The sequence below is a fragment of the Callithrix jacchus genome, chromosome 14 (assembly GCF_049354715.1).
Source record: "Callithrix jacchus isolate 240 chromosome 14, calJac240_pri, whole genome shotgun sequence".
Classification (NCBI taxonomy): domain Eukaryota; kingdom Metazoa; phylum Chordata; class Mammalia; order Primates; family Cebidae; genus Callithrix; species Callithrix jacchus.
Genome location: NC_133515.1, coordinates 20,354,154 through 20,381,614, shown reverse-complemented (window position 1 = coordinate 20,381,614; position 27,461 = coordinate 20,354,154). Strand labels below are relative to the sequence as shown.

Below are 27,461 nucleotides of genomic sequence, written 5' to 3'. Positions count from 1 at the left end.
CAACTAAAAATAAGTAAATATCTAAAAATAAGGATATTTACTTATTTTTAGTTGTTACTTGATTTGAGAAATGGAAATTGCTGTATTGTTATTGTAGTTAGTAATTTTTCTTCTGTTCCATTTTAGCTGGGTGTAGTACTGTTAGAAATTACTATCATGCTTAAAGGGTAAATATATTCTCTTTGTTGTTTGGACAATTGTTGCTCTTTAGTATTTTGCATTATAATAACTTTAAAAATGTTTACTATAATCACTTTTCTAATTTTTTTGCAAAATTCAGTGCTTTACTAAAATGTGATCAGGAAGAAAAAGCAATTTATATGTTCATTTCTTAATGTGTGGTTAACACTGGAGAAAAATGTAAATGTGACATTTAATGGTAAAATGAGTATGTTGTCAATGCTATGTACGTGTTTTTAAGTATTACCCGTTTTTTTCTATGAATACTTTTGAGTTATCCACATAAATAGTGGTAGCATTGAGTAACAATATAAACTAGTTTAGTGGTTGCCTTGGTTTGAGATGTATTCTTTAGTTAGCATTTAAAAGTACAGTTCTAAGTTTAATTTACTTTTGTATTACTTTTAAAAAACAGATACATATGTACATACATTAATGTGCAAGAGAGGGATCCCAAAGCCCACAGATTTCTAGGTCTTCTTTATGAATTGGAAGAAAACACAGATAAAGCTGTTGAATGTTACAGGGTAAGTTACATGATTCTATAGCCTTTGCATAGCCAAACACGTGATGGCCAGAGAAGTTTATATGAGTAAATCAGATATATTTTATGAATATCATAAAACAAGCATTGGTATCATAGAACCATTATGTGACATAGCTTGAAAAATATTTACAATTATTTAACACCTATAAATTTTAAATCTAACATGGTCAGAAATGGTACTCTTTTGTATTTTTTGCATTGATGATAAAAGTGTAATTTTTATTTGATTCATTTCCAGAAAATCCCAAGACACTTTTATTTAAACACACTTGAAGTAACGTATTTTCTCTAGAAATAGAATTTTTTAACAGTTGCAGTGATAATTTTTTAACTTTTGTGTGAGAGTACATATGCATACATACATAAAATTTATTATTTACTAATCTTTAATTTCTTTTCTGTTATTAGCGTTCAGTGGAATTAAACCCAACACAAAAAGATCTTGTGTTGAAGATTGCAGAATTGCTTTGTAAAAATGATGTTACTGATGGAAGAGCAAAATACTGGGTTGAAAGAGCAGCTAAACTTTTCCCAGGAAGTCCTGCAGTTTATAAACTAAAGGTAAAAAAAATAAAGGGGGAAAACTTGAAACATAGCCATTTCTAATATTTGGAGTTTAAATTTTCAGTAGCAAACCTTAAGCCCAGGTGTTTGTGTTTTCTTTAGAATTTTTCTTTTAAAAAATATATTAAAACCTTTCTGAGCATCTGCTGTCTTATTAGAGATTATTATGCTTTATAAGTGACATCTCATTTACCCTTCTGGAATAATTAATATTTTAGGGATTTTACGGTTTAGTAGCTGGTGATAGAGCTAAGATTTACATTAAGTTCTGCCTGGTACACAATTTTTGCTTCATTAAGTGAAAATTACCTACAGGATGATAATTTAGGAATATTTTAAAGAAAAGTTTTCTAATAACTATTGTCTGAAAGTAGAAGGGATTATATTTTCAGATAGTAAGGTTTTCAAGCAAAAGATAAAAGGTGGTTTCTCTAGTATATAAGATGTCATTGCTTAAAAATGATAGGAAGTTCTTGCTAGTGTGTTGACTGGTCCTGATATTCTTTCTAAAGTAAAATACAGCTTACTAAGTAACTCTTCTGGAGAAAGTCTTTAAGAGTATGTTTGGCACACATTTAAAATATATATTGTTATATAATGTTTAATATATATTAATGTATACTTAATTATGTATGTACAATATTAAATAAATTATAAATGTATATTTGCCTTTAGCAGCCTCCCACTCCCATTATATATGTTTCTGATGGAAATTTAAAATACAGAATTTTGAAATAATTAAAAACAATTTTTTTTTTTTTTTTTTTTGAGACAGAATCTTGCTCTGTAGCCCAGGCTGGAGTGCAGTGGTACTATGTTGGCTCACTGCAACTTCTGGCTCCCGGGTTCAAGCAATTCTTGTGCTGTGGACTCTTGAGTAGCTGGGATTAAGGGTGCACCACCATGCCTGGCTAAGTTTTGTATTTTTAGTAGAGACGGATTTTACCATATTGCCCAGGCTGGTCTTGAATTCCTGACCTCAGGTGATCCACCTGCTTCAGCCTCCCAAAGTGCTTACACTTTGTAATCCCTGTAAACCTGGGATTACAGGTGTGAGCCACCATGCTCAGCCTTAACCATTCACATTTGAGAGGCATTTTGCTTATTTCCAGTTTTTGGCTATTGTTCAACTGCTATGAACAACCATGTTACAGATTTTTGAAGCTGAAAAACCATTGAAAATGCTTCCAAAGGGAAATATTACTAACAAGTTAAACTTTTCTCTTCAGTAATAAGCAGCTGGATTTTAAATAGTAGTCTAAAACGTTAGGTCTAATTGTGCAAATATCTTTACCATACTTTCTTAGGTGTTATACCTCAAACATAATTCCCATATTGGGCGTGACAGTCTAGTGTATGTCACTTTATTTGATGTCAGTAGTGTTAAAGAACGTATGTAATGGTAGGGGCTTCTTTTCTTGCAGTGTAACTAGTTAGATACTTTGAAGTATTCTTTTTTTTTTTTTTTTTTTTTTTTTTTTGAGACAGAGTTTCACTCTTGTTACCCAGGCTGGAGTGCAATGGCGCGATCTCAGCTCACCGCAACCTCCGCCTCCTGGGTTCAGGCAATTCTCCTGCCTCAGCCTCTGAGTAGCTGGGATTACAGGCATGTACCACCATGCCCAGCTAATTTTTTGTATTTTTAGTAGAGATGGGGTTTCACCATGTTGACCAGGATGGTCTCAATCTCTTGACCTCGTGATCCACCTGCCTTGGCCTCCCAAAGTGCTGGGATTACAGGCTTGAGCCACCGCGCCCGGCCTGAAGCATTCTTTAAAGATTTTCTTCAGTAACTTTAAGGCACTGTTAAACCTTTCCTATATCAGATTTTTCTTTGTTTTGAAATTGAAATTCATAAGATTTATAACTCATGCAAAGTATTTCATTTCTCCTAAAATTTAAGGCTTGCTAAGGTAAGCAGCTTCTGACATTTGTTTAATGTATGAGAGTATTGCAGTTGAAGGCTTTTTCTCTCAAGCATGACATAGAACTTTTTAAAAGCACTCACAATGGTTTAAAAATCTTTTTTTTTTTTTTTTAAACATAGAGTCAAAGACTAGGGCTTCTGTAGATAGGGAGAGGCCAGAATATAAAGGAGAGAGGAGAATGAAATACAGAACACCAGTGGGTGGCTTGGTCTTTGGTAGCAGAGAGAGTGGGGGGAAGATGAGTTTAAGTAGGTAAGGTAAAATGGAATTTATATGTGATAGCATCAGGTGTCTCAGTGAAGGATGAATCTAGATTGTAAGTTGAAAGTGAGGGTCAAAGGAAGGTATGGGAAAGTTGAGGAAATAGGAGGAGGTGGGAAGAGTCAGAGAGTGGAGAAAGTGAATCTGTTAGTAAAATAGTATTTTGTTTTAGGCAGCACCAGTTTGAGGGTTGAGATAATGAAAATGAAATCAGTTAGCCTGGGGTTGTGACTTCTCAAATGTAAGTACACAGAAACCAGTTGGTAGGGTTCTTCTGAGGAAGAGAGGGAATTAGTTGAAGGGATCTAAGCAAACAATTATGGATGTAAGGGGTTATAGCATTTTATGACTAACAGAAGAAAGTATGTGTTCACAGATATTTAAATCTTTGTGATATCATTGTCCTGAAAGGAACTCATTATGTGGTGGTGAAGTATATTTCTGGCAGTAAGGGTACGTAGGCCCCCAGTGAGGTAGAAGAATAAGAAGGGTGTGGTGGTTTCAGTGGTATGACCAAAGTACAGATTTCGAAGACCTGTGTCAGTGGCAAGTGGATGGTTGAGGATGGAGTGGAGGACAACATTACTGGAGATGAGGTGATTAAAGAACTGAGTAGTCAGCCTGGGCAACATGGCAAGACCCCATTTCTACAGAATATTAAACAAAAATTAGCATGCCTGTGGTCCTAGCTTCTTGAGAGGCTGATGCAAGAGCATGGCAAATGAGAAGTGAGTGGCCACAAACCCTACTTCCTCTCCTGGTATATAAGTTCAGAGAGAAAAAGCCATCCTGGTAGTGGGGGTTATCCTGAGATGATACTTCATTTAAGGTAAGGAGGTGATGACAGTGTTTTGAGATGACGATGAAGGTATCAGAACAGTGGGAAGAGAGGGGATGCAAGATTGAGTCAGATTATGGAGATACAGAGCAATTTGAAGATAAGGACCTTGTTGCTGAGGATCAACTGGTGAGGTCCAGGCTTCTGGTGGTGTCTCAGGTGGATAGGGTTGTGTGGCAATAGTCCTGGTAGTCTCTGAGGAGAGTATGAGCTACTGCAGTAATCACAGATGCTTTTCTCCACATATAATTTTTGAGACTTAGTTTCTGGTTTGTAAGCAATTCTCTGAAGGGACAAAAGTAAGGTATATAGGATGGTATTTTTGGTGGCATTATCATAAAGCTAGGCATAGTAGAATGGTGCTCATTGGGACCATGACTTGTAAAATTGCACAGGTGGTACTCTAATGATTTTTTTTCTCTCTAGGAACAGCTTTTAGATTGTGAAGGTGAAGATGGATGGAATAAACTTTTTGACTTGATTCAGTCAGAACTTTATGTAAGACCTGATGACGTCCATGTGAACATTCGGCTAGTGGAGTTGTATCGCTCAAATAAAAGATTGAAGGATGCTGTGGCTCACTGCCATGAGGCAGAGAGGAACATAGCTTTGCGTTCAAGTTTAGAATGGAATTCATGTGTTGTACAAACCCTTAAGGTAGGTAAAAGCTATTGGGTCTTTAAATTTCTATGTAGTCAGTTAGCATACATCTTTTTGTATTAAAGCAAGACTTAATTCTTTTTTTAAGAAAATAATTTCTTAGTAAGAAATTAATGACTTAATTTCTTTTATTAATGTAGAACAATTATACAATGAAATTTTTAATAGAATCAGTTAAGTTTATAATGGGAAAATTGGGGAGGTAACTATGATAAATATATATGTTTTTGGTGTTTTCATTTATAAGGTTAATGTAAAAATCAATATAGTTTCATGAATGTGGTTAGAATGAGAAAAGAAAATTGTAGGCATAAAATGGTTAATTTTTCAACATTTGATTGTGTTTTGTAACTTACTGTTCATTCCACAAAATAGGAATATCTGGAGTCTTTACAGTGTTTGGAGTCTGATAAAAGTAACTGGCGAGCAACCAATACAGACTTACTGCTGGCCTATGCCAATCTTATGCTTCTTACGCTTTCCACTAGAGATGTGCAGGAAAGTAGAGAATTACTGGAAAGGTATGTTGACTTTGAGAAGAACACTTCAGTATAAATCACAGTTTTCCTTTTTGCAGTAAATTCATTGCTCTAAACTTCTTTACTGAATCATTATTTCTATAATCTACCCAGGAGTTATAGTTAATACAGTGAACCACTTGGAGTCAATCATATTTTTCTTTTATGGGGATGTTGCAATTGGTTTTATATGACTTTCCTTTTTAAAGAACTCTTACAGTTCAAGCTTGATTAAAATTAGACTTATAGTTAAATACTCAGTTTTGTCACAGTCAGGCCTAAGATGAATGTTCTAACTGCTATTTCTTTTTCTTTTTTTTTGAGACAGAGTCTCGCTCTCTTGCCAGGATGGAATGCAGTGGCGTGATCTTGGCTCACTGCAACCTTTTCCTCCTGGGTTCAAGTGATTCTACTCCCTCAGCCTCCTGAGTAGCTGAGACTACAGGCACGTGCCATCACGTCCAGCTAATTTTTGTATTTTTAGTAGAGACGGGGTTTCATCATGTTGGCCAGGATGGTCTTGATCTCTTGACCTTGGGATCCACCCTCCTTGGCCTCCCAAAGTGCTGGGATTACAGGCATGAGCCACTGTGCCTGGCCAATAACAAAAGCATTTTTTTCTGAAAATAATTATTTTCCAACAGCAAAATAGTAGTCAGACAGTGTCATCGTTCTTGCATTTTTGTATATCTTTTTAATGTCTCACTTAATAAAACATAGCTAGATTCTCATTTACTTCCTCTTCAGTCTGGAAAACTATATATATCATAAAACCGCCAGAAAACTCAGCTCTACATAAATGAGAAAATGAGAATTTAAAATATAAAATATCTTAGTGTTGTAAAAGCAATTTTAACTTTATGGATTACCTGAAGGGGTTTTTGAGAACCCTTAGCGATCTCCAGACCTCACTTGCTCTGGTTGCTTTATTATAAAGCTGGTTTAAAATCATACTTTGTATTTAACTGTTTGCTTTTACTTTTCTTCCAAAGTTAAGATATGGAGAAACATTAGGATTTAGAAGCACTAATTTGGTATATACATTACAAATAATAGTTAGAAATATAATTTATTTAACTCTGTAATTACCTATATAGTAAAAAGAGCAATTATCATATTGATACTCAAATATCTGTCAGTTGTTTACTTGTAATTTGGAAATGGTATGTCTAATTTGAGAAATTACAAATTTAATTAAATAATGAAACCATATAATCAGGAAGAAACTAGAAAATACTTTTCCAACTTTATCCTGGTTTATTTTGAAATACGCACCTATAATCACTAATCTTATATGTATCTATCCTGTGACTGGAGGGCTGGAAATAACTGGGAATAAGACATCATTTGAGTGGTTAAGCTCAAAGTATAGGAAGTATGCAGGATAAAAATAAGCATTAGGTGATTCATAATTTATAACATGGGAAATAAGAATTATTAGGAGTTGAATGTAGAAGATGAATCTTGAAATAAAATTTTCATTTTATTTTGAATTAGATGATGAAACCATGATTATTCACAGTGCAGTAAGTGTGGATTATCTGATATTTTAATATTACAGTTTTGATAGTGCTCTTCAGTCTGTGAAATCTTCGGTGAGTGGAAATGATGAACTATCAGCTACTTTCTTAGAAATGAAAGGACATTTCTACATGCATGCTGGTTCTCTGCTTTTGAAGATGGGTCAGCATAGTGATATTCAATGGCGAGCTCTTTCTGAACTGGCTGCATTGTGCTATCTTATAGCATTTCAGGTAAGTCTTCTACTTGTAGGAGCAATTGACATTTTACTGAGTCTTGATGTGTTTTAAATATTGGTATGCTCTGGTATGTGATGACAATATGTGACTAAACCTGTGGAATTAAAGTTAAAATGAAATAGTCAGTTTGATAGAGTGGAAAATAAGTGTGCTTCATACTGGTGAGGCTGGTGAAACAGGATATTGGATGCATTGCTGTTGACAGTCTGCATTGCTATGATTTGTTTGGAGACAAATTTGAAGAGCTTGATCTTTTTACTCTGCCATTTTTGGGAACATATGATAAAGATGTAATCTCATATTATGGGTAAAGCTTAATTCAAAAAGATGTGTGACTTGGACAAAAACCTAATAAGTAGATGTAGCGCAGTGACTATAAGCTATGATAGAAGAATATGATTGCCCTTTAACATGTTAGTGGAAAAACATGTTTGTATTGTATATAATATATAACAGTGTATCTGTTAATCTTTGAAGACATAAAACCTTTTTTTATAGCTTTTTTTTAATGAGCTTGCATTACTTTCGAAAGGAAAAGAAATAAGCAGTCTCCCAAATATGCATTAAACCAGGCTTAGAAAAATGATTGCTAATTTTAGAGAAGGATTTTTTTGCTTGAGGGAGGGAAAAAAAGATTCATTACTTTTAGAGAAGGTCCCTTCCTTCTAATAGAAATCTTTTAAAAACACTGTTGATAGGCAGTTCACAATGTTAAGTGCTAATATTTGCTCAATAGAAACTTTTGTGTTCATAAGGAATGGATTGGTGAAAATTAATGGATTTACTCAGGTTCACTAGGTAATATAAACAGTAAAAGGTTCTTGTTACAGAAATTCTCAAGCAGCTAATAGTTCTTATTTTTAATGGAAGCTTTAAAATGTATCTGTCTGTGTTATCTATTAGAGTCTTGTTCTGTCACCCAGGCTGTAGTGCAGTGGTGTAATTGTAGCTCACTGTAATGTTGAACTGGGCTCAAGCTTCCCAGAGTGCTGGGATTATAGGTGTGAGCTACTGTGCCCAGCCTAAAATTTTTAATATGTAGTTTTGAGAGTCCTCACTCTTGTTGCCCAGGCTGGAGTGCAGTGGCATGATCATAACTCACTGCATCTTGAAACTCCTGGGTTCAGGTGAATCTCTCCTGCCTCATCCTCAGCTCAGTAGCTGGGACTACAGGTACCTGCCACCATGCCTGGCTGCGTTTTAAAATTTATGTAAAGACAAGGTCTTGGTATGTTTCCCAGGCTGGTTGGTCCTGGCTTCAAGCTGGTTGACCCTGGCTTGAAGTGATCCTTCTGCCTTGCCCCTCCCAAAATGCTGGGATTACAGGTATGAGCCACCACCCCTGGCTGTGAACTTTTTTAATAATAAAAAGTTAGTTTTCCTCTTAATCCATTCACTCAGGTCTCCTTTCCTAGATGACAGCTACTCTTAGGAGTTTCTTGGGTGTTCAAATATATTTTTTTGCATGTGCAAATGTCCAATACATTCTTTATCTACTTTTAAAAAATATTGTGCTTCATTGTGGGTGTGCTTTACCTATTGCCAGTTACTTAGCCCTTTTTTTTGTTTTGTTTTGAGATGGAGCCTTGCACTGTCACCCAGGCTGGAGTGCACTGGCGCTATCTTGGTTCATTGCAACCTCTGCCTCCTGGGTTCAAGCTATTCTCCTGCCTCAGCCTCCCAAATAGCTGGGTTTACAAATGCCCACCACCATGCCCAGCTATATTTTTGATTTTTAGTAGAGACAGGGTTTCACTATGTTGGCCAGGCTGGTCTCAAACTCCTGACCTTGTGATCAGCCTGCCTCAGCCTCCCAAAGTGCTAGGATTACAGGCGTGAGTCACTGTGCCCGGCTGAATATTTTTATTCTATGTAAGGAAATACCAAGAACCAAATCACCTGAAGATGCACTGGGCTACCCTGAAAAGTAATTAATGTCCATCACTGAAAATGTTCAGTCATAGGCAATGCCCACTTACTAGAAGCATCCAAAAGTAATTATTTGGGTGACTAGAGCAGTGGCTTTTAATTTCGTCACCACTTTCTTAATTGGTGATGGAAATGTAATTCAGTACAGCCTCTTTAGGGTTAGGTATTTGGCAACAGCTCTAAAAATTATAAATGAACAGATATACTTTGATACTGCCATTCTTTTAGGAATTCATGGCACAAGTTAATCATTGCTAAATTATTTGAAGTAGCATTAAAAAAAAAAAGCAAGCTAATGTACTGGTTTTAAAACCCTGGTTTAAAAAACCCCAAAACTACAGTACATACATACAATGCAAGCATCAAAAATAATGAGAATGCCCTTTATATATGCTGACATGGAAATATCTCCAAGATACAGTTAGTGGAAATAAAGTAAATACAGTATTCAGATGTTTTTCTCCTTTTTTAAAGGACAGGGGCGCTATATATGTGTTTACATGGAGATGCATAAGTATTTCCTGAAGACACAAGAAAGCACTAACATTAGTTTCTTTGGGGGTGGAGAAGTAAATAGTGACCAGAAAGGAGTCTTCATAGCATATTCTTAAGGGCCTCTAGAATTTTAAAACAAGAATATGATTCTTTCCAAACATGCTCATTTTTTAAAACGTATTCTTTATGAACCTGAAAGCTTCTGATTTTGGATTTCAGAAACATTCATATCACCTATCCTTTTACTCATAAGTTTTCTAAACACCATGTCAAACTTTGTCATCTATATGTTGAAAAGAGCACACAAAATAAGAAACAAAATGTTGACATAATTCTTTTTGTTTGCAAACTGACCTCAATTCATAAACCTGTCCTCTTTTACAGAATTATTCAATAGTTGAATTTGTGACCAGTTAATTAGTTGTGAATCCACTCAATTCAAATCATCTGAAGTCATTGTTTCCTCATCTTAACTAAAAGGTTTTAAGAGACTTTGTTAAATACCTAGCTGAAATGCAGATGTGCTTAATAGATCCACAGTATTCCTCTGATCCAGAGTCTGAAAATCTTACCATAAAATTTAGCCAATTCTTAAATACTCAATTGCCAGCACATAACCTAATTTTTATGCTTATAATCCTTCAGTCATTAAGCTTTAACATAAATTGATAATATAAAATACAAGCATCTAAGGCTCAAATATGTGGTAGTTAACAAAAGAAAGACTGAGGTAGGTATTTACATGCTGAAGTGAAACAATGAAGAAACATTTAAAAAAGCAAGGCGTCACCAGGCATGGTGGCTCACGCCTGTAATCCCAGCACTTTGGGAGGCCAAGGCAGGCGGGTCACGAGGTCAGGAGATAGAGACCATTCTGGCTGACACGGTGAAATCCTGTCTCCACTAAAAACACACAAAAAATTAGCCCAGTGTGGTGGCAGGCACCTGTAATCCCAGCTACTTGGGAGGGCTGCGTCAGGAGAATCGTTTGAACCCAGGAGGCAGAGGTTGCAGGGAGCTGAGATTGTGCCACTGCACTCCAGCCTTGGTGACAGAGCCAGACTCTGTCTCAAAAAAAAAAAATCTTCAAGCCTTCTACCTGTTGGTTTTTTTACTTTTTAAAAATTATTTCTTTTACAAAATAACTTTAATATTTGAGGCAACCGTCAATCTTCTTTTCGACATTCTATTCATCATGCTTTCAGCTTCCTTTTTTCCCATAAGTTATGGCATTAGGATCTCTTTAATCTCCTGGCTATCCAATTTATTCCAGTGCTTTCTCATATTGTGCATACTCTGAAAATGTGGCATTTCCAAATATTGTTTCACCTGTGCTGTTTAAAGTGGGGTTGTCATCTTAACTGAAATAGGACATCTGCTGTTGTCCTGTTTATGCAGGGCAGAAAAGTCATGTAATTTTTCCATTCCTCTGAATGTAACATGAATGTGCTTTTAGTAGGAACTAATTTCTCAGAAGTGCTCAATGCATTTTTTTTTTTTTTTTTTTTTTTGAGATAGGGTCTTGCTTTGCCACCCAGGTTGGAGCACAGTGGCATGATCATGGCTCATTGCAGCCTTGACCTCCTGGATTCAAGTGATCCTCCTGCCTTAGCCTCCTGAGTAGCTGAGATCACAGGTGTTTGCCACCACACCTGGCTAATTAAAAAAAATTTTTTTTTTAAGATAGGATCTCGCTGTGTTACCCAGGCTGGTCTCGAACTCTGGGCTCAGGTGATCCCCTCACCTTGGCCTCCCAACGTGCTGGGATTACAGGTATGAGCCACCACGTCCAGCCCATCTTTGTGGGGTTTTTTTTTCCCCTCTGACTTTCTTTTAACAGCATTTTTTTTTTTTTGAGATGGAGTCCCGGTTTTTCAGGCTGCTGTGCAGTGATGCAATCTCGGCTCACTACAATTGCTGCCTCCCAGGTTCAAGCTATTCTTATGCCTCAGCCTCCTGAGTAGGTGGAATTACAGGTGTATGCCACCACACTTGGGTTTTTTTTTGTTTGTTTGTTTTTTTGTATTTTTAGTTGAGACTGGGTTTCACCATGTTGGCCAGGCCTGTCTTGAACTCCTGACCTCAAGTGATCTGCCTGACTTGGCCTCCCAGAGTGTTGGGATTACAGATGTGATCCACTCCTGGCCTGGCCTATCTTTCATAGGTTATATAAATTCCTTGGTTCCCAGTTTTGGTAGTCTTTTCCAGTTCAGTTTAATTAATGGTTAAGTGTTAATTTATTATCAAAAAAAGTACAGTGTAATAGAAAAGACCGTCTTACTATTAGAAGGATGGGTATCATAAAATTAAGATATTTGATTCTAAAATTATTAGGTTCCAAGACCAAAGCTTAAATTAATAAAAGGAGAAGCTGGACAAAATCTGCTGGAAATGATGGCCTGTGACCGTCTGAGCCAATCAGGTAATGGTAATGTTAAACTAATTTAAAAAGAAAAAAGGTAAATTTCTGTTAAGGCATGTCTTATGATAAAATCTTCTGTCTGTCCAGGAGATAATTTATCAAAATCATTTCTTTTGCCATATCAGTTAAGAGCAATAGGTGTGGAAGAGATGAGAAGAAATAGTATATTCTTTAAAAGAAATGAATATTTTATATTGTTTGTTCCTAGGTGGAGAGGATTTCTTAAATCTTTCTTTATCTGGCTGCTACAGCCTCTATCCTGAATATTTCATCACTTTCTGAAGTATAATTATTGATTTGTCAACCGTTTAACACCAGCTGCTTCTAAAAGCACTGCTGTGGGAATATAAAGATGAAGATACGGATCTGTCTTAAAGAGCTGAGAGCTTAGTGAGGAAGATAGAAGATACATATTTACCTTGTATTAGGCTCTTGGAATTTGTAGTTTTTTTTCTCATTTTTGGCTGATTGGGATGAATCCTAAAGGTCCGTTACAAATTACCTGTGATTTGCTAAGATACGAGCTTTAAGGTAGTCGGGTAGCCAGTGAATCAAGCACTGAACTGAAGAAACATAATGTTTTGATATAAAATTGGACGAATTTTGTAAAGAGCAAGATGTAGTATTAAATCAAAGTTATTATAAGCCTTGGTGTATGGTTAGGCTGTTGGCCAAAGCTCACATTGCTCTTTTATTCCATAGCCCACTTTTTTTGGTGGGAGTTAGACTTTCAGTCCTTAAAGTGTCTTTCTACTTTTTTCCTTTTCTGTTTTCCTTCTACCCTTGCGGGGCTCTCTTAGTGCCTTTGCAGGATGTCACAGTTAGATAAAAATCCCTGGCCAGGCGCAGTAACTCACGCCTGTAATCCCAGCACTTTGGGAGACTGAGGCAGGAGGATCACAAGGTCGGGAATTTGAGACCAGCCTGATCAACATGGTGAATCCCCGTCTCTACTACAAATACAAGGATGAGCTGGGCGTGGTGACGTGTGCCTGTAATCCCAGCTACTTGGAGACTGAAGCAGGAGAATCACTTGAACCTGGGAGGCGGAGGTTGTGCTACTACACTCCAGCCTTGGTCACAGAACGAGACTCCATCTCAAAAAAAAAAAATCGCCTATATTTTTTTATGTCTGATGTGGGCATCCCGAGGGTGCCCTCTGTGAGCATGCTGACACAACTGTGTAGTGGTAACCAAACCTGATTGATTGGCCAGCAGAATTAACTCCAAGGAGGGTGTTTAAAAAACGGTTTAATTGAAATATTCTGATATCGTACGTTTTACCCATTTAAAGTGTACAATTCAGTGGCTTTTAGTGTGTTCAAAGAGTAGTACAGTTGTTAACCACAATCAGTTTTAGAACATTTTCATCACTCCATGAGGAATTCCTTACCCATTAGCAGTCAGCCCACATTTTACCCAAACCTCTCAGCCTTGGCAACTACTAATCTGTCTCTGTCTCTGTTTGCCTATTCTGAACATTTCACATAAATGGAATCATACAGTATGTGATCTCTTGTGACTGGCTTCTTTCATTTAGCAAGGTTTTTAAGGTTCATCTGTGTTGTAGCATATGTCAGTACTTTATCCTAGGACAGTGATTTTTAGATTACTTACTGCGAGCCTGTGGAATAAAAATCTCTGGAAGCGGAACCTGGAAATAATTCTTAAAAGCTGTTTAAAGAAGGATTGTGATCAGCTAGGTTTAGAAATCAGTATATCAGAACGGAGAGTAAGAGCTTGTTGTCGCTGCTTTCCTATGGCCACTTAAATCCAAACCTTTTCATCTAAAATGCAAATATGTTTGGCATTTTTCATACATGTTTCTGTCTTTTTTTCTCCCTTCTGCTGTCTTATGTAGATACGGATAATATTAAACCTGTACTCTATTTATTTTCTTTATAAGCACCCTTTTTGTTGTCCATCTGTATTTTTTGGGTTGGAGGTTTAGGTCTGCGATAATCATGTTATTTTCCCTTTGGGTATACAAATAGTGTGGGCCAATACAATCTGTATTTTTAAAGTGATGGAAATAATTTGTTTTTCAGGGCACATGTTGCTAAACTTAAGTCGTGGCAAGCAAGATTTTTTAAAAGAGGTTGTCGAATCTTTTGCCAATAAAAGCGGGCAATCTGCTTTATACGATGCTCTGTTTTCTAGTCAGTCACCTAAGGATAGATCTTTTCTTGGTAGTGATGATATTGGAAACATTGATGTACAAGAACCAGAGCTTGAAGATTTGGCTAGATACGATGTTGGTAAGTTACATGTTTCAAAGGAAACTCTACATCTTAATCCTTATAAGTTTTCCATAATCTTATTACCTAGAAATAATGACTTAATATTTTCCTGTATTCCTTTTGTGTGTGGGTTGGGTGGCAGGAGGCGGGGTTCAAATTTGATGCTGTGGAGGTGGCATGTATTTTTTTTTTTTTTTTTTGAGACCAAGTTTTTCTGTTGTTGCCCTGGCTGGAGTGCAGTGGTGCGATCTGGTCTCACTGCAGCCTCTGCCTCCTGGGTTCAAGTGATTCTCCTGCCTCCGTCTCCTGAGTAGCTGAGATTACAGGAGTCCGCCGCCATGGCTGGCTAATTTTTTGTATTTTTAGTAGAGATGGGGTTTCGCCATGTTGGGCAGGCTGGTGTCAAACTCCTGATCCCAGGTGATCCCTGCTTCCTGAAGTGCTGGGATTATAGCTGTGAGCCACCACGACTGGCCTTGTTGTTTTCTGAGACAGGGTCTCACTTTGTCACCCGGGCTGGAGTGTATGGCATGATTGGATCGTAGGTCACTGCTACCTTAAACTTCTAGGCTCAAGGGATTCTTTTGCCTCAGCCTCCTGAGTAACTGGGACCACACACACATGCCACTCTGCCCGGATAAGTTTTTTTTAATTGGTAGAGACCAGGTCTCACTTTGTTGTCCAGGCTAGTCTTGAACTCCTGGGCTCAAGGGATCCTCCCGCTTCAGCCTCCCAAAGCGTTGGGATTAGGGCCAACATGGGGGCTCACACCTATAATCCCAGCACTTTGGGAGGCTGAGGCGGGTGGATCACCTGAGGCCAGGAGTTTGAGACCAGCCTGGCCAACATAGCAAAACCCTGTCTCTACTAAAAATACAAGAATTAGCCGGGCGTGGTGGCATGTGCCTATAGTCTCAGCTACTCAGGAGGCTGAGGCAGGATATTCACCTGAACCCAAGAGGTGGAAGTTGTTGCAGTGAGCCAAGGTAGGGCCCCTGCACTCTAGTCTGAGCAACAGAGTGACTCTGTCTCAAAAAAAGAAAATGTTGGAATTATAGGCATGAGCCATGGCATCTGGCTGTATTTTCCATCTAAATAGTTGTTTATACTATATGCATGATTTATCTTGCTTCTTTCAGGAATTATCTCCCATAGTCTCTGTATTAAAACTATGAATACCACTTTTAATGGCAATGTAATCTTTTTTATGAAGTAGTCGTAATTTGCTTGCTACTTTCTGTTACTGGGCATCCAAGTTGTTTTCAGCTTTTCCACTATTAATAAACATACTCTGAGAAAAACCACAAAGTATCTCCATTGCAAGCTATTTCCATAGAGATACCTAAAAACAATTACTGAGACAAAGGGCGTGAACACCTTTAAGTCTTGCAAATTGCCAAAATGACAGAAAGATTGTACCTCTTTATACTTCCAGAAGTGTGTAACCTTTTCAATATTGACTTTCTTGTAGAAAAACAGATTTCTTTACTATACTGATGGATTAATATAGTGGTGTTTCATTGCTTTAATGACTTAAAAGAAACCTCATTGTTTTGGTTTAAGTGTTCTTTATTTGACTTTTGTCAGTTGATTTTGGTTTATTATATTCCAATGAGTGTCATTTTTTTAGATGGACTTAAAAATTCTTTATCACAACTATGTTTATTAAAATTTATAGAAGTAATCAAGTGAGAATGCATCTAATAAGGTGAGATTTTACCTAACAGAATTTTTTCCAGCTTTGATACAGAAAAGCAGTTATAATTAAGATATACGTAATGTGAGTTTGTTTATTTTAGCAAAACTAATGCTACGAAGAAAATTTTCAAAACCTTAAGCCAATTTTTAAATTTCATTTCAGGTGCTATTCGAGCACATAATGGTAGTCTTCAGCACCTTACTTGGCTTGGCTTACAGTGGAATTCGTTGCCTACCTTACCCGCAATCCGAAAATGGCTAAAACAGCTTTTTCATCATTTGCCCCAGGAAACCTCAAGGCTTGAAACGAATGCACCTGAATCAATATGTGTTTTAGATCTTGAAGTAAGCAATGATTTTAACAAATTAAATATTCTGAGTTTTGTTTTATTTTTTTTCTAACTTTACTTTTCCTTAAATAAAACAGGTATTTCTACTTGGAGTAGTATTTACCAGCCACTTACAATTAAAGGAGAAATGTAATTCTCACCACAGCTCCTATCAGCCATTATGCCTGCCCCTTCCTGTGTGTAAACAGCTTTGCACAGAAAGACAAAAGTCTTGGTGGGATGCGGTTTGTACTCTGATTCACAGAAAAGCAGTGTAAGTAGTAAAAGAAAAATATTGCTTTAACTTAGTGCCTAGATTTAATCCTCAAGTGAAGATTTAATTTGTTATGTCACCATTAACATATATGTAAGTGCTGAACTGTGTATTTATGAAGTAGTTTTAGTAAATTAAACTTTTTTTTTAGACCTGGAAACTCGGCAAAATTACGACTTCTAGTTCAACATGAAATAAACACTCTAAGAGCCCAGGAAAAACATGGCCTTCAACCCGCGCTACTTGTACATTGGGCAAAATGGCTTCAGAAAACGGTGAGTTTTAAAGTATCAGCATTTTTAAAGAACATTACCTTAATTTTTAAAAATCATGAACTTTTTATTGAAAGTTGTTCTGAAAACAGCAGCTTGTTCATATTATGACAGATGAAAATGTTTTTAGTTGCTATAAAATAGTTAATGTAGTTAAATATAAGCACTTAAAAGAGCAATAATGCCTGGCACACAGTGAATGTTATGTATTAGCTGAGCTGTTATAGTTATTCCTTAATAATTAAGTTATGATAATTATTCAACCTGAAAATTTAAAAAACTAGCACAAGACTTTGGAGGTAAGAGCATTATAGATCTTTCTAAATATTTAAGGTGTGTTCTGTGTCAGGATTATGTATAGATGGTCAGCCTTTTAAACAAACTGACACTACAGAAGAGGTAGGTTTCAGCTATCTAAAAATGGCAACTGTCAAAAAGTAGGTTGGATTGCTTCATTAGGGTAGTATCATTAGAAGTGTTTTAAAGTTGAATGTAGAATGATCGCCTGTATTAGGGTGGGTTAGTTATTACAATATTTGGAAGTTGAATAAATGACTATTGAGGTTTCATTTGGTTTTGACTTGAAATTTTAGCCTGTTCTTACAACTTGTAAATGAACTTTAGATCTAATTATATGTGCTCCTTAAAGTTGTATGCTTCTAACTCTTTTTTTAGGGCAGTGGTCTTAATTCCTTTTATGATCAACGAGAATACATAGGGAGAAGTGTTCATTACTGGAAGAAAGTTTTGCCACTGTTGAAGATAATCAAAAAGAAGAGCAGTATTCCTGAACCTATTGATCCTCTGTTTAAACATTTTCATAGTGTAGACATACAGGTAACAGAGTTTCTTTGTGAATTTACTGGAGATGGGGCTTTCCAGTTTATAAACAAAGACATGGAGCTATAAGCTGCTTAAATTAATTGCCTTGTTATTTAATGATAATCTTGTTTTCTAAATTCACTAGCTATCACAAATAAGATATGATGGAAGAGTAATGAGATGCTTATCTCTTAAGATCATAGGGCTGGGTGTGGTGGCTCACGCCTGTAATCCAAGCACTTTGGAGGCCAAGGCGGGCGGATCACCCCGAGGTCAGGAGTTCAAGACCAGCCTGATGAACATGGTGAAACCCCATCTTTTAAAATAAAAAATATATGTATTAAAATTTAAAAAGATCATATGAAATGTTTGGAAAATCATTTGGGTTTTATATTCTGAATAGAAACAATTTGACTAAACACTATTTTTTGTGTTTAGGCGTCTGAAGTTGGTGAATATGAAGAAGACGCACACGTAACTTTTGCTATATTGGATGCAGTAAATGGAAATATAGAAGATGCTATGACTGCCTTTGAATCTATAAAAAGTGTTGTTTCTTATTGGAATCTTGCACTGGTAAGTAGATGTGGTACTTGAGCTAAAAGTTTTATTATTATTATTTTTAAGACAGGATCGCTTTGTTGGCCCGGCTAGAGTGCAGTGGCATAATCTTGGCTCACTGCAACCTCTGCTTCCCAGGCTCAAGCGATTCCTGTGCCCCAATCTCCCAAGTAGCTGGGACTATAGATGTGCACCACCATGCCAAGCCAAGTTTTGTATTTTTAGTGGAGATGTGGTTTCACCATGTTGGCCAGGCTGGTCTTGAACTCCTGGCCTCAAGTGATCTGCCTGCCTTGGCCTCCCAAAGTGCTGGGATTACAGGCATGAACCACCATGTATGGCCAAGCTAAAAGTTTTTTGTTTTGAAAACCTAATTATTTCATAAAAGCACTGTTCGTATAGATTTTTCACAGGAAGGCAGAAGACATTGAAAATGATGCCCTTTCTCCTGAAGAGCAAGAAGAATGCAAAAATTATCTGAGGAAGACCAGGGACTACTTAATAAAGATTTTAGATGACAGTGATTCAAATATTTCAGTGGTCAAGAAAGTAAGTAGCAGGTTGTTGCATGTACTTTCTTACTGATAACCCACTGATCAATGTTTTTGTGTTGGTCTTATATTTTGGTAATTAAAGTATTCAGTAATAAATATGTCATTACTAATGCATAGAAGGGATGTATTATCTAAATGCTTATATTTGCTTGCTTTGTCTTAGGTTTAATGTGTCTTTTTAAACTTAGGAATCTAGTTGTATGCTCTTAAAAGTACTTCTTGGGGAATTAAAAAACATTTGTAAGAAAAGACATTGATTTTGTTGTCTTGGCAATGTAATCAAAACAAATATTGTAACCTCAGGACTAGTTCTCAACTTTGCTGAAATTGGAAGTTGTTGCTGACAACTTCAGAGCATTTCTTCTCATCCTCATCAGCTATTATGAACTCTCTCTTTTTCTCACTGTCAGCCATTTGAGATTGTCATGATGATGTTAAATTTGATTAATTTGCATTACTACTCTTTTATTAGGATTTATGTCGTCTGTTATATGTAGCATCTGTAGTTCTGTCTCCATTCAAAATCAGTTAGAAAACATCAGTAACTTACTTTGTTCACTTGGAAAAACTTTCCAAGTTAACATTCCTCTACCGTTATCATGGCTAACAGAAATTAAGAGCATGGGCTTTGGAATCAGAAGATGTTAGATTGTACAACACTTTTCTGTGTTCATGAAGGAAAAATAAACTCTAGAATAAAGATGAAATAGAAAAAGAAAAAAGGTAAATAATAAAACCACTTTCACGTGTATTGTTATTTAAAGTATAAAGTGCTTGTTAAAGTGACAAAAATGTACATAAGATAAAATACATCATTTTAGAGTTTTACTTTTGGAATTTTTTGCAAATGAAAGCCCTTAATTAATGTCTTTTATTTTTAGTTGCCTGTGCCCCTGGAGTCAGTAAAAGAAATGCTTAATTCAGTCATGCAGGAACTCGAAGACTATAGTGACGGAGGTCCTCTTTATAAAAATGGTTCTCTGCGAAATGCAGATTTAGAAATAAAACATTCTACACCGTCTCCTACCAAATACTCACTATCACCAAGTAAAAGTTACAAGGTAAACAGGAAAGAAGTGAACCATTCCATTGTGAAATGTTTCTGTTCTAAGTCTTTTAAATACTGTTTTGTTATTTTAATTTTTTTAGTATTCTCCCAAAACACCACCTCGATGGGCAGAAGATCAGAATTCGTTACTGAAAATGATTTGCCAGCAAGTAGAGGCCATTAAGGTAAGTCACTTAATTTTTCTAGCTCTACTTTTTATTCTGAGATTCCTTTGACCATTCCCTTGCATTTTTTCTGAATCTGGTCAAAAAATGTCCCCTTGCCATCCAAATAGTACCAAAATTAACATTGATTTAATTAATTGACAGCTCAAGAGAGACTGACTCCCAGCTCAGCCTCCCAGGAAGCCAGGACTACAGATAGTCACGTGACACTATGCCCAGCTAATTTTTGTATTTTTTGTAGAGGTGGGATTTTGCATGTTGCCCAGGCTGGGCTCAAGCAATCCTCCTGCCTCAGCTTCAAAGTCCTAGGATTGCAGGTGTGAGCCACTGTGCCCAGACTGCATACCTCTGTATTGACCCTTTACCACATTTTGTTTTGTTTTTGTTTTGTTTGAGATAGAGTCTCACTCTTGCCTAGGCTAGAGTGTAATGGCATTATCTCAGCTCACTGCAACCTCTGCCTCCCAGGATCAAGCGATTCTCCTGCTTCACCCTCCCGAGTAACTGGGATTACAGGCACCCACCACCATGCCCAGCTAATTTTTATGTTTTTAGTAGAGACAGTGTTTCACCATGTTGACCAGGCTGGTTTTTAACTCCTGACCTCAGGTCATCTGCCTACCTTGGCCTCCCAAAGTGCTGGGATTACAGGCATGAGCCACCGTGCTCAGCCCTTTACCATATTTTTGAAAGTACTTTATGTGTCTCTCTCCTCATCTTCCACCAAATTTGAGACCTTCAAAGGTGGAGATTGTTTTATTTAAAATATAAGAGTTTCTGGCGCAAAGAAGTTTCCAGAGTGATTGAACTACTACAATGTACTAATCATACTCTGGTCTATGAGTTCATTTCAAGATTAGCTGTGGATTAGATGTGTTTCAAATTTAGAGCTAGGAATTGAAAAGTGGTCTGAGCTTCAGAAAGTTTTCTTATATTTTAACTTCCATATGAATTTGACTTTTAATTATATAAGGAAATAGTTATGTATATGTATCTTATTTTAGCAATAGCGTTCAAAGGAGCTTGAATTTTTTGGAATTGGAAATAAAAGGTTGTTTCATGCTTATCAGGCAAGAATTAAATTACTCATACTTCTAAAGTTACACCAAGGGTATTCTGATAACGTGATTATTAGAGTGTGATCAGTAGTATTTGCAACTTAGAGAATACTGTTTGGTGGGAAAATATTTTTGAATTTGTACAAAAATTTTGACTTAACATATAGGTTTCTGGCACCTAGCATTGTAGTCTGTGGAAGTATAGTAGAGCACTAGTCCATGAACTTGAAAAACTTGATGCTAGTACTCACTCTGCCGTTAATTAATGATCTTGGGCCAGTCACTTGCTTTGTGACTGTTTAGCTTCTCATCTGTAAAGTGAGAGAATTATTGAAGCCACTTCTCATCACACTGACTTTTGCAGCAGTGATTGCAGATTCAAAGCTCTGGTGCTGATACCTACAGTGACCGTAAAGTTTTCCAGGTGATTTCACTAGTTTCTTATTTCTTGGATGTGTGGCATCTGGACTAGGCACTGTAGATGGATGGGTGAGGGAAATTTAATTTAACTTCAAAATTGAGGTAGTTTTGGACCTCATAGTTAGGTACTTTCTGGGAAGTTTTATTTGAAACACTTGTAGAAAAACAAAGCAGGCATGCCAAATCTGTTGTTCTCACTTGTTACAACTGTTCGGATACCTGGGCTGATACAGAGAAGTTTGAAACTTTAGAAATTTACCTGTTGTCTGATACAACTATAGTTTCTTTGGAAAAAGAATTTCCTATTGAATGTCTGTTTTGTAAGGGGACATCATTTTGTAGGTTCTAGGGTTGGGTATGGTGCTGTCATTTAGTTTTCTTAGTAAAGATCAGGTAGCCACTAGCTACACTAGATGGCAGTGTATGCATCTGCCATCCTGTCAAGGCAGCAGAGATGTGTTAAGAAAACATTTTTGGAGTCAGATCTGGTTCAAATTCCAGCTGTTATTCCCTGCGTCCCTTTCTCTCATTTTAAGATAGGAGCTAATATTGTTTACCTAACAGTGTAAACAGTATAGAAATTAAGTGTTTAAGTGCATTGGACATATTATTATATACATAATAAATTCTTTGCAGCTACTACTTTTTTTCCTTTCTTGGTGAAGCATTTGAATGTTACCTTGAGAATTAGTAGTGTTTTATTTCAGCATGGGGGTAAATGGAAAGCTAGTTTGGGCAGGGGTGATTTGGAATGTCAGGTAGTCCAGATGGGTGGAAAAGTAGAGCAGTATAGAAAGAACACACTGAAAGGATGGTCAGTATAATACTAGAGGACTGTGAAAGTTGGAGAAAGAAGTTTAATTTGTAAGTACTTGTTTTTTTTTGAACAGGGAATTGTATTGGCTGGAGCTGAACATCAGAAAGATTAATGTAGGCAAGTGTGTAGAATGGAAATGAAGGTGTGATCATTTAGGAAGTTACTTGTTTAGGTGAGAGAGTGAATGAATTAGGTAGGTGGTAGTAAGGAATGAAAATGTTAGGTAGGTGGTAGTAAGGAATGAAAAAATTAGGTAGGTGGTAGGAAGGAATGAAAATTTAGCAGATAAATTTTTGTCAAATTAAGACTCATATTTTAAAATGAGCATCTGGTACCTAGAACTCATTGGAAAATAGAATTTTTCCAAAGATAATAATCAGGGCCGGGCACAGTGCTCACGCCTATAATCCCTGCACTTTGAGAGGCTGAGGTGGGCGAATCACTTGAGGTCAGGAGTTCAAGGGTAGCCTGGTGAACATGGTGAAACCCCATCTCTAATTAAAACACAAAAAATCAGCCAGTGTGGTGGTGAGTGCCTATAATCCCAGCTACTCAGGAGACTGAGGCAGGAGAATTGCTTGAACCCAGGAGGCAAGGTTGCAGTGAGCCGAGATCATGCCATTGCATTCTGGCGTGGGCAACAGAGCAAGACTCTTCTCAAAAGAAGAAAAAAAAAGATATATAATCAGTTATTTAAATTTAAAAGAGTAAGTTTGCCCTAGCACTGTTTCTGGCATGATATAATTAAATGTTTAAAACTATTTGATTTTTTTTCTTCCAATAGAAAGAAATGCAGGAGTTGAAACTACATAGCAGTAACTCAGCATCCCCTCATCGTTGGCCCACAGATAATTACGGACCAGACTCAGTGCCTGATGGATATCAGGGGTCACAGACATTTCATGGGGCTCCACTAACAGGTGAGCTGGAAGTGGATAATCGCAGATTTTAGTAAAACTATTTTACTTTCCTCTTTTAAGTAGATAACTTGTGAAATCACCTTGTTTATATATGTTTGTTAATATACATATCAATGTCTGTTTGTACGTTACTTAAAAAGCTGTATTTAGTGTTACTGAGATTTTTATAACCCTGAGCAGAAACAAAATGAGCTGTACATAAAGGCTTAAAGAACCTTTAATCCACACCTCAGATAACCTGTTTGAGATAAAATTATTCCTTAAATTGAAAAATGTAATGAATAGAGTTATGTAGTAAGTGATGCCTAAATTAAGTACCTACACCTCTGGGGAATTATTTTGATGATAATGCTGAGAGGCAGGACATTCTATAGGAAATCTTATTACATAGGAAATCTTATTTAATTTGAAATATTATGGCTATATAAAGAAAGAAAGGGAGTTTAGACTTGAATCATACTGGGTTTTTAAGTTGTGCTCTGTCACTTAATATAATAGCTGCATAAATTATTAACCTGTCTGAAATGTGGAAATAATACTTGCCTCACATAATTACTATGAGCAATTGTGTGTGTGCAGGTGGGCGTGGGTATGTATTAGACATTCATTAGAGTATACAGTAAACAGTTAATGAACTAAGTTACTAGTGTTTACTGTGGGGTGGCTGTGTGCAAAACTGTTTTGTGAATTTAATTTTGCTCAATTACAGTAACTTAGAATGGTATGTATATATCCTTTTTTATAAATGAGGAAATGGGTAAAGAAAGGTTAGGTAACTTATTATTATACAACTAGTTATTTCTAGAACTGAGATTGAAACTCCAGTGGTGTAACTCCAAAGCACTTGCTAGTATAATACATTGTTCCCAGGCAGCCAGAAATAACAAAATTGTTTATTTTACATAAGACAGACTCCTGAAATGGTAGTAGAGCACATTTTTCTTCTAATTCCTTTTAGCCCAGGAAAGATTTAGAATAAAATCTAGTTTAGATGAGCGCATTTGGGTGATGGCTTATGAAACCATAGTTAAGGCAATCCCACTAGCGTTTTGTGACAATATCTTCTCAACAGGTAAAATAACAGAAAATCTTTGTGAAGTCAAGCTCGTTAAATGTCGTAAGTCAGAGATAAGTATATGAAATGTCTAACATTCAAACTTTGTTTACTTAAAAACTTAGCAACACATAGGTCCTTGTAAGAGGATAAAAAAAACTGCTAGCCTTTTCTAGGGCTTTTTCAGTGCTGTGTACAGTCATTTGGTGCCTTTTGGGTCATGATTTCCATTTCTTCTGTGTACAGGCATAAAGGTCTTCTGGTCTTATGTAAGCATATAAAGACAACATTCTCATTGTCTCATTTTATTCTTGCAGTGACCCTATGAAATGTGTAGAAGCAGCACATCCTCATTTTACAATTGAGAAAAATGGAGACTCCAAATGGGTTATTCATAGGGTTATAAAATAGCTCTGTAACTCTGAAAGGGAGAGAGCCCAGGTCTCCTGTTTTCTGTTCCTATGTTCATAGATGGTTTTTTTTTCCCTTAATAAAAGTAAACATCTATCAAGGTGGTCCTTGTTTTTTTAAAGTAAGATGATTAAAATTAAAGATTAATGAGCTCATTGGAGATCCTCAGAAGTACTGAACAGGGTGAAGAAAACGAAAAACTAACCACCTTATTAACATTTCTTATATTTGAGAGCATTTCCTTCAGGTTCTTTCTCTTTGTATACCTGTAGTATTTTGTATGAGATTGTTACCATGTTATGATGTTGTGTGTAGATGAGCCAGCCTGTCTTTTTCAATGTTAATTTAGTTCCCAGCATTTTTTAATTTGTGTTTTTGAATATTAATGAGTTCATGGTATCCCATCACATGGAAGTATTGTAAATTCTCTTTCTTTATTTATGTTGTTTCTGGTTTATGCCATTAAAAATTCTAGGACACTGTCCTAGTTTCGTAGGGTATTTTGAAAATTCAGTTTATGCTCTTATCACTAGTATCTGATAGTGCCATCTTTTCACTTTTGCTAGTGCTGATAAAGAAACAGAATTTACAATACTTCCATGTCATGGGATACCATGAACTCATTAACAGTTAATCCTTTACCAATTTTTAGGAACAAAAGTGATATAATTTTTAAGCTTTTTAATACTACTCATGCTCAACAGCTCATGCAAATGGCTGTTAGTAGTTTTACCATCAACATGGGTGCCTTCTAGATATTTGGTTTCTTGATAAAACTCACAAAATAGATAGGGAAGAGTTTGTTTTGTTGATGTGATTTTTTTTTTTTAAGCCAGTGAACACAGTTGTGTTCTCTCTGAGATCCTTTGCATGAATTTATCAGGTGATTTTTTTTGACCTGAACATTCTCATAATAGCTTGAGTTTGCCCAATGCAACCTTATCATTTTGCAGATTTTCAAGGCTCGCTTCAAAAACATGGCCCTTGAGGCCTATTACATTTCTTTCCTAAATTGTCTATTATGTAGTGTTATTAAAAATTAGATTACTTTTAGTAGATTTATTAGAGCTCTTTATAGACTTTTTCCTCCCACAGTTTAGAATCAGTAGTCAATTAAAGTCTCTACTTAAAGTTTAGACTTTAAGTTCCTTTTTTTTAAATTTAAAATTTTATTTTAAAATTTTTTCCTTTTGCTTTTATGCACACAGATATCTTGCAAGATCTTAAGATTCTTGGGTTATTTCTGTCAGTTTGTTCTGTGTTCTGTGCCTGCTTCCTGCCCATATTAATTTCAAAATAGCTATCCTCACCTCTGTTATGTCTCCAAAATCAAACTTGGGCTCTGGCTAGCCTTTTTTAGGTCTAGCCAGATTTTTTCGGTGTTTTCCAGAGGCAATTTTTTGGAACCTCTTGTCACAATTTCTGTTTCTTCTTCCATGTACAGGCATAAAGGTCTTTTGGTTGCTTTCTGTTAAAACTATCATAAAACAGTTCAAGCAAATGGCGGTTGGTAGTTTTGCTGTTAACATGGGTGCCTACTAGTTGTTTGGTTTCCTGGCAAAACACACAAAACAGATGGAGCAGATAGTTTGCACATCAGCATGAATGTTGATGTGCTTTTTATTTTAAGCCAAGGAACACATTTGGTGTTATTTGTGAGATTCTTTCCATGAATTTGTCAGGCGATTTTTGATCTGAACATTCCTAGTAAAGCTTTAGTTTACAAAATGCAATCCAGTCATGCTGCGGATTTTCTAGGCCCACTTCAAATGCATTGACTATCAGATGGCATCTTGGTTTCTTGCGTCCTTTCTATGACTGAATTTTCATAATTCCACATCATACTGATCTTTTGTAGAAAAGGCACCAACTACTTTCTTCTTTGTTGCTTGTGAAGGCAGTTCTTGTTGATCACAGTGATGCTATTCTTTTATTCTTCATGACATATTTAGCAATTTTTTCTAGTTTGTCATTTGATAATCTACTTTATTGATGTATTTTGATGTACTGAAATATAAAATTTATGTAGTCAAATATTTCTTTAATTTCTATTGTTTTTGTATTTATAGTTCTTGCCTAGATAGTCTTAACTGTAGTATAGACTTTAACAGTGTTTTCTTTATTTTCTTTTTTTTTTTTAGTTGCAACTACTGGCCCTTCTGTATATTATAGTCAGTCACCAGCATATAATTCTCAGTATCTTCTCAGACCAGCAGCTAATGTTACTCCTACAAAGGTAACAAAGGAATAATTTATACATTTATAAGCATCTCCTTTTTAAATTGTTTAGGCTTCCTTCAAAGAAATTTGAGAGAGTAGTTCAGTATTAAAACTTTTATGTCCCTTAAGATGTAGATATTTTAAATTTATCTCCAGATACAGAAATTATACTTCTTAGTCACCTTATTTTTGTGTTAAAATAAGTGTGAATATTTAGACTATTTTAAAAATGGGAGTGGTGGTGCTGGTGGTGGTGGATCCTTCATCATTCTGTTTTAACAGAAATAGAACTGTAATACCCTTGCTATCCCAATATGTGATAAGTACTTTCAGGCCTTATACAGCTATATATATAACAATTGATTGAAGACTCAGTATTACAGTGGTAGTTGAATGTGGCAACTTTGAGGACAGGGAGTTGGAGTGTATTTAGACCCTTGCTCTTCTGCTTATTTTGACCACAAGCAAGTTTCTTC

The 27,461-nt window shown here is 36.2% G+C and overlaps 1 protein-coding gene across 27 annotated transcripts in view; it reads left to right on the top strand.

Annotated features, from left to right (window-relative positions):
* RANBP2 (RAN binding protein 2) overlaps nt 1–27,461 on the top strand; it is a 61,495-nt gene that overhangs the window by 12,332 nt on the left and 21,702 nt on the right. For 15 of the 27 annotated variants that reach the window (XM_078348894.1, XM_035271837.3, XM_078348901.1 and 12 more), the window contains exons 3-19: nt 596–707; nt 1,136–1,288; nt 4,745–4,975; nt 5,354–5,499; nt 7,058–7,250; nt 12,015–12,102; nt 14,151–14,360; nt 16,204–16,385; nt 16,468–16,643; nt 16,795–16,918; nt 17,591–17,752; nt 18,176–18,313; nt 18,701–18,847; nt 19,734–19,913; nt 20,002–20,085; nt 23,165–23,300; nt 26,907–27,001. In XM_078348894.1, the coding sequence (XP_078205020.1) occupies nt 596–707; nt 1,136–1,288; nt 4,745–4,975; nt 5,354–5,499; nt 7,058–7,250; nt 12,015–12,102; nt 14,151–14,360; nt 16,204–16,385; nt 16,468–16,643; nt 16,795–16,918; nt 17,591–17,752; nt 18,176–18,313; nt 18,701–18,847; nt 19,734–19,913; nt 20,002–20,085; nt 23,165–23,300; nt 26,907–27,001 (2,557 nt within the window). Of the gene's footprint in view, nt 1–595; nt 708–1,135; nt 1,289–4,744; nt 4,976–5,353; nt 5,500–7,057; nt 7,251–12,014; nt 12,103–14,150; nt 14,361–16,203; nt 16,386–16,467; nt 16,644–16,794; nt 16,919–17,590; nt 17,753–17,933; nt 18,042–18,175; nt 18,314–18,700; nt 18,848–19,733; nt 19,914–20,001; nt 20,086–23,164; nt 23,301–26,906; nt 27,002–27,461 lie in introns of all 27 variants that reach the window. The other 12 variants (XM_054244690.2, XM_054244688.2, XM_054244689.2 and 9 more) reach the window with 1 other exon arrangement.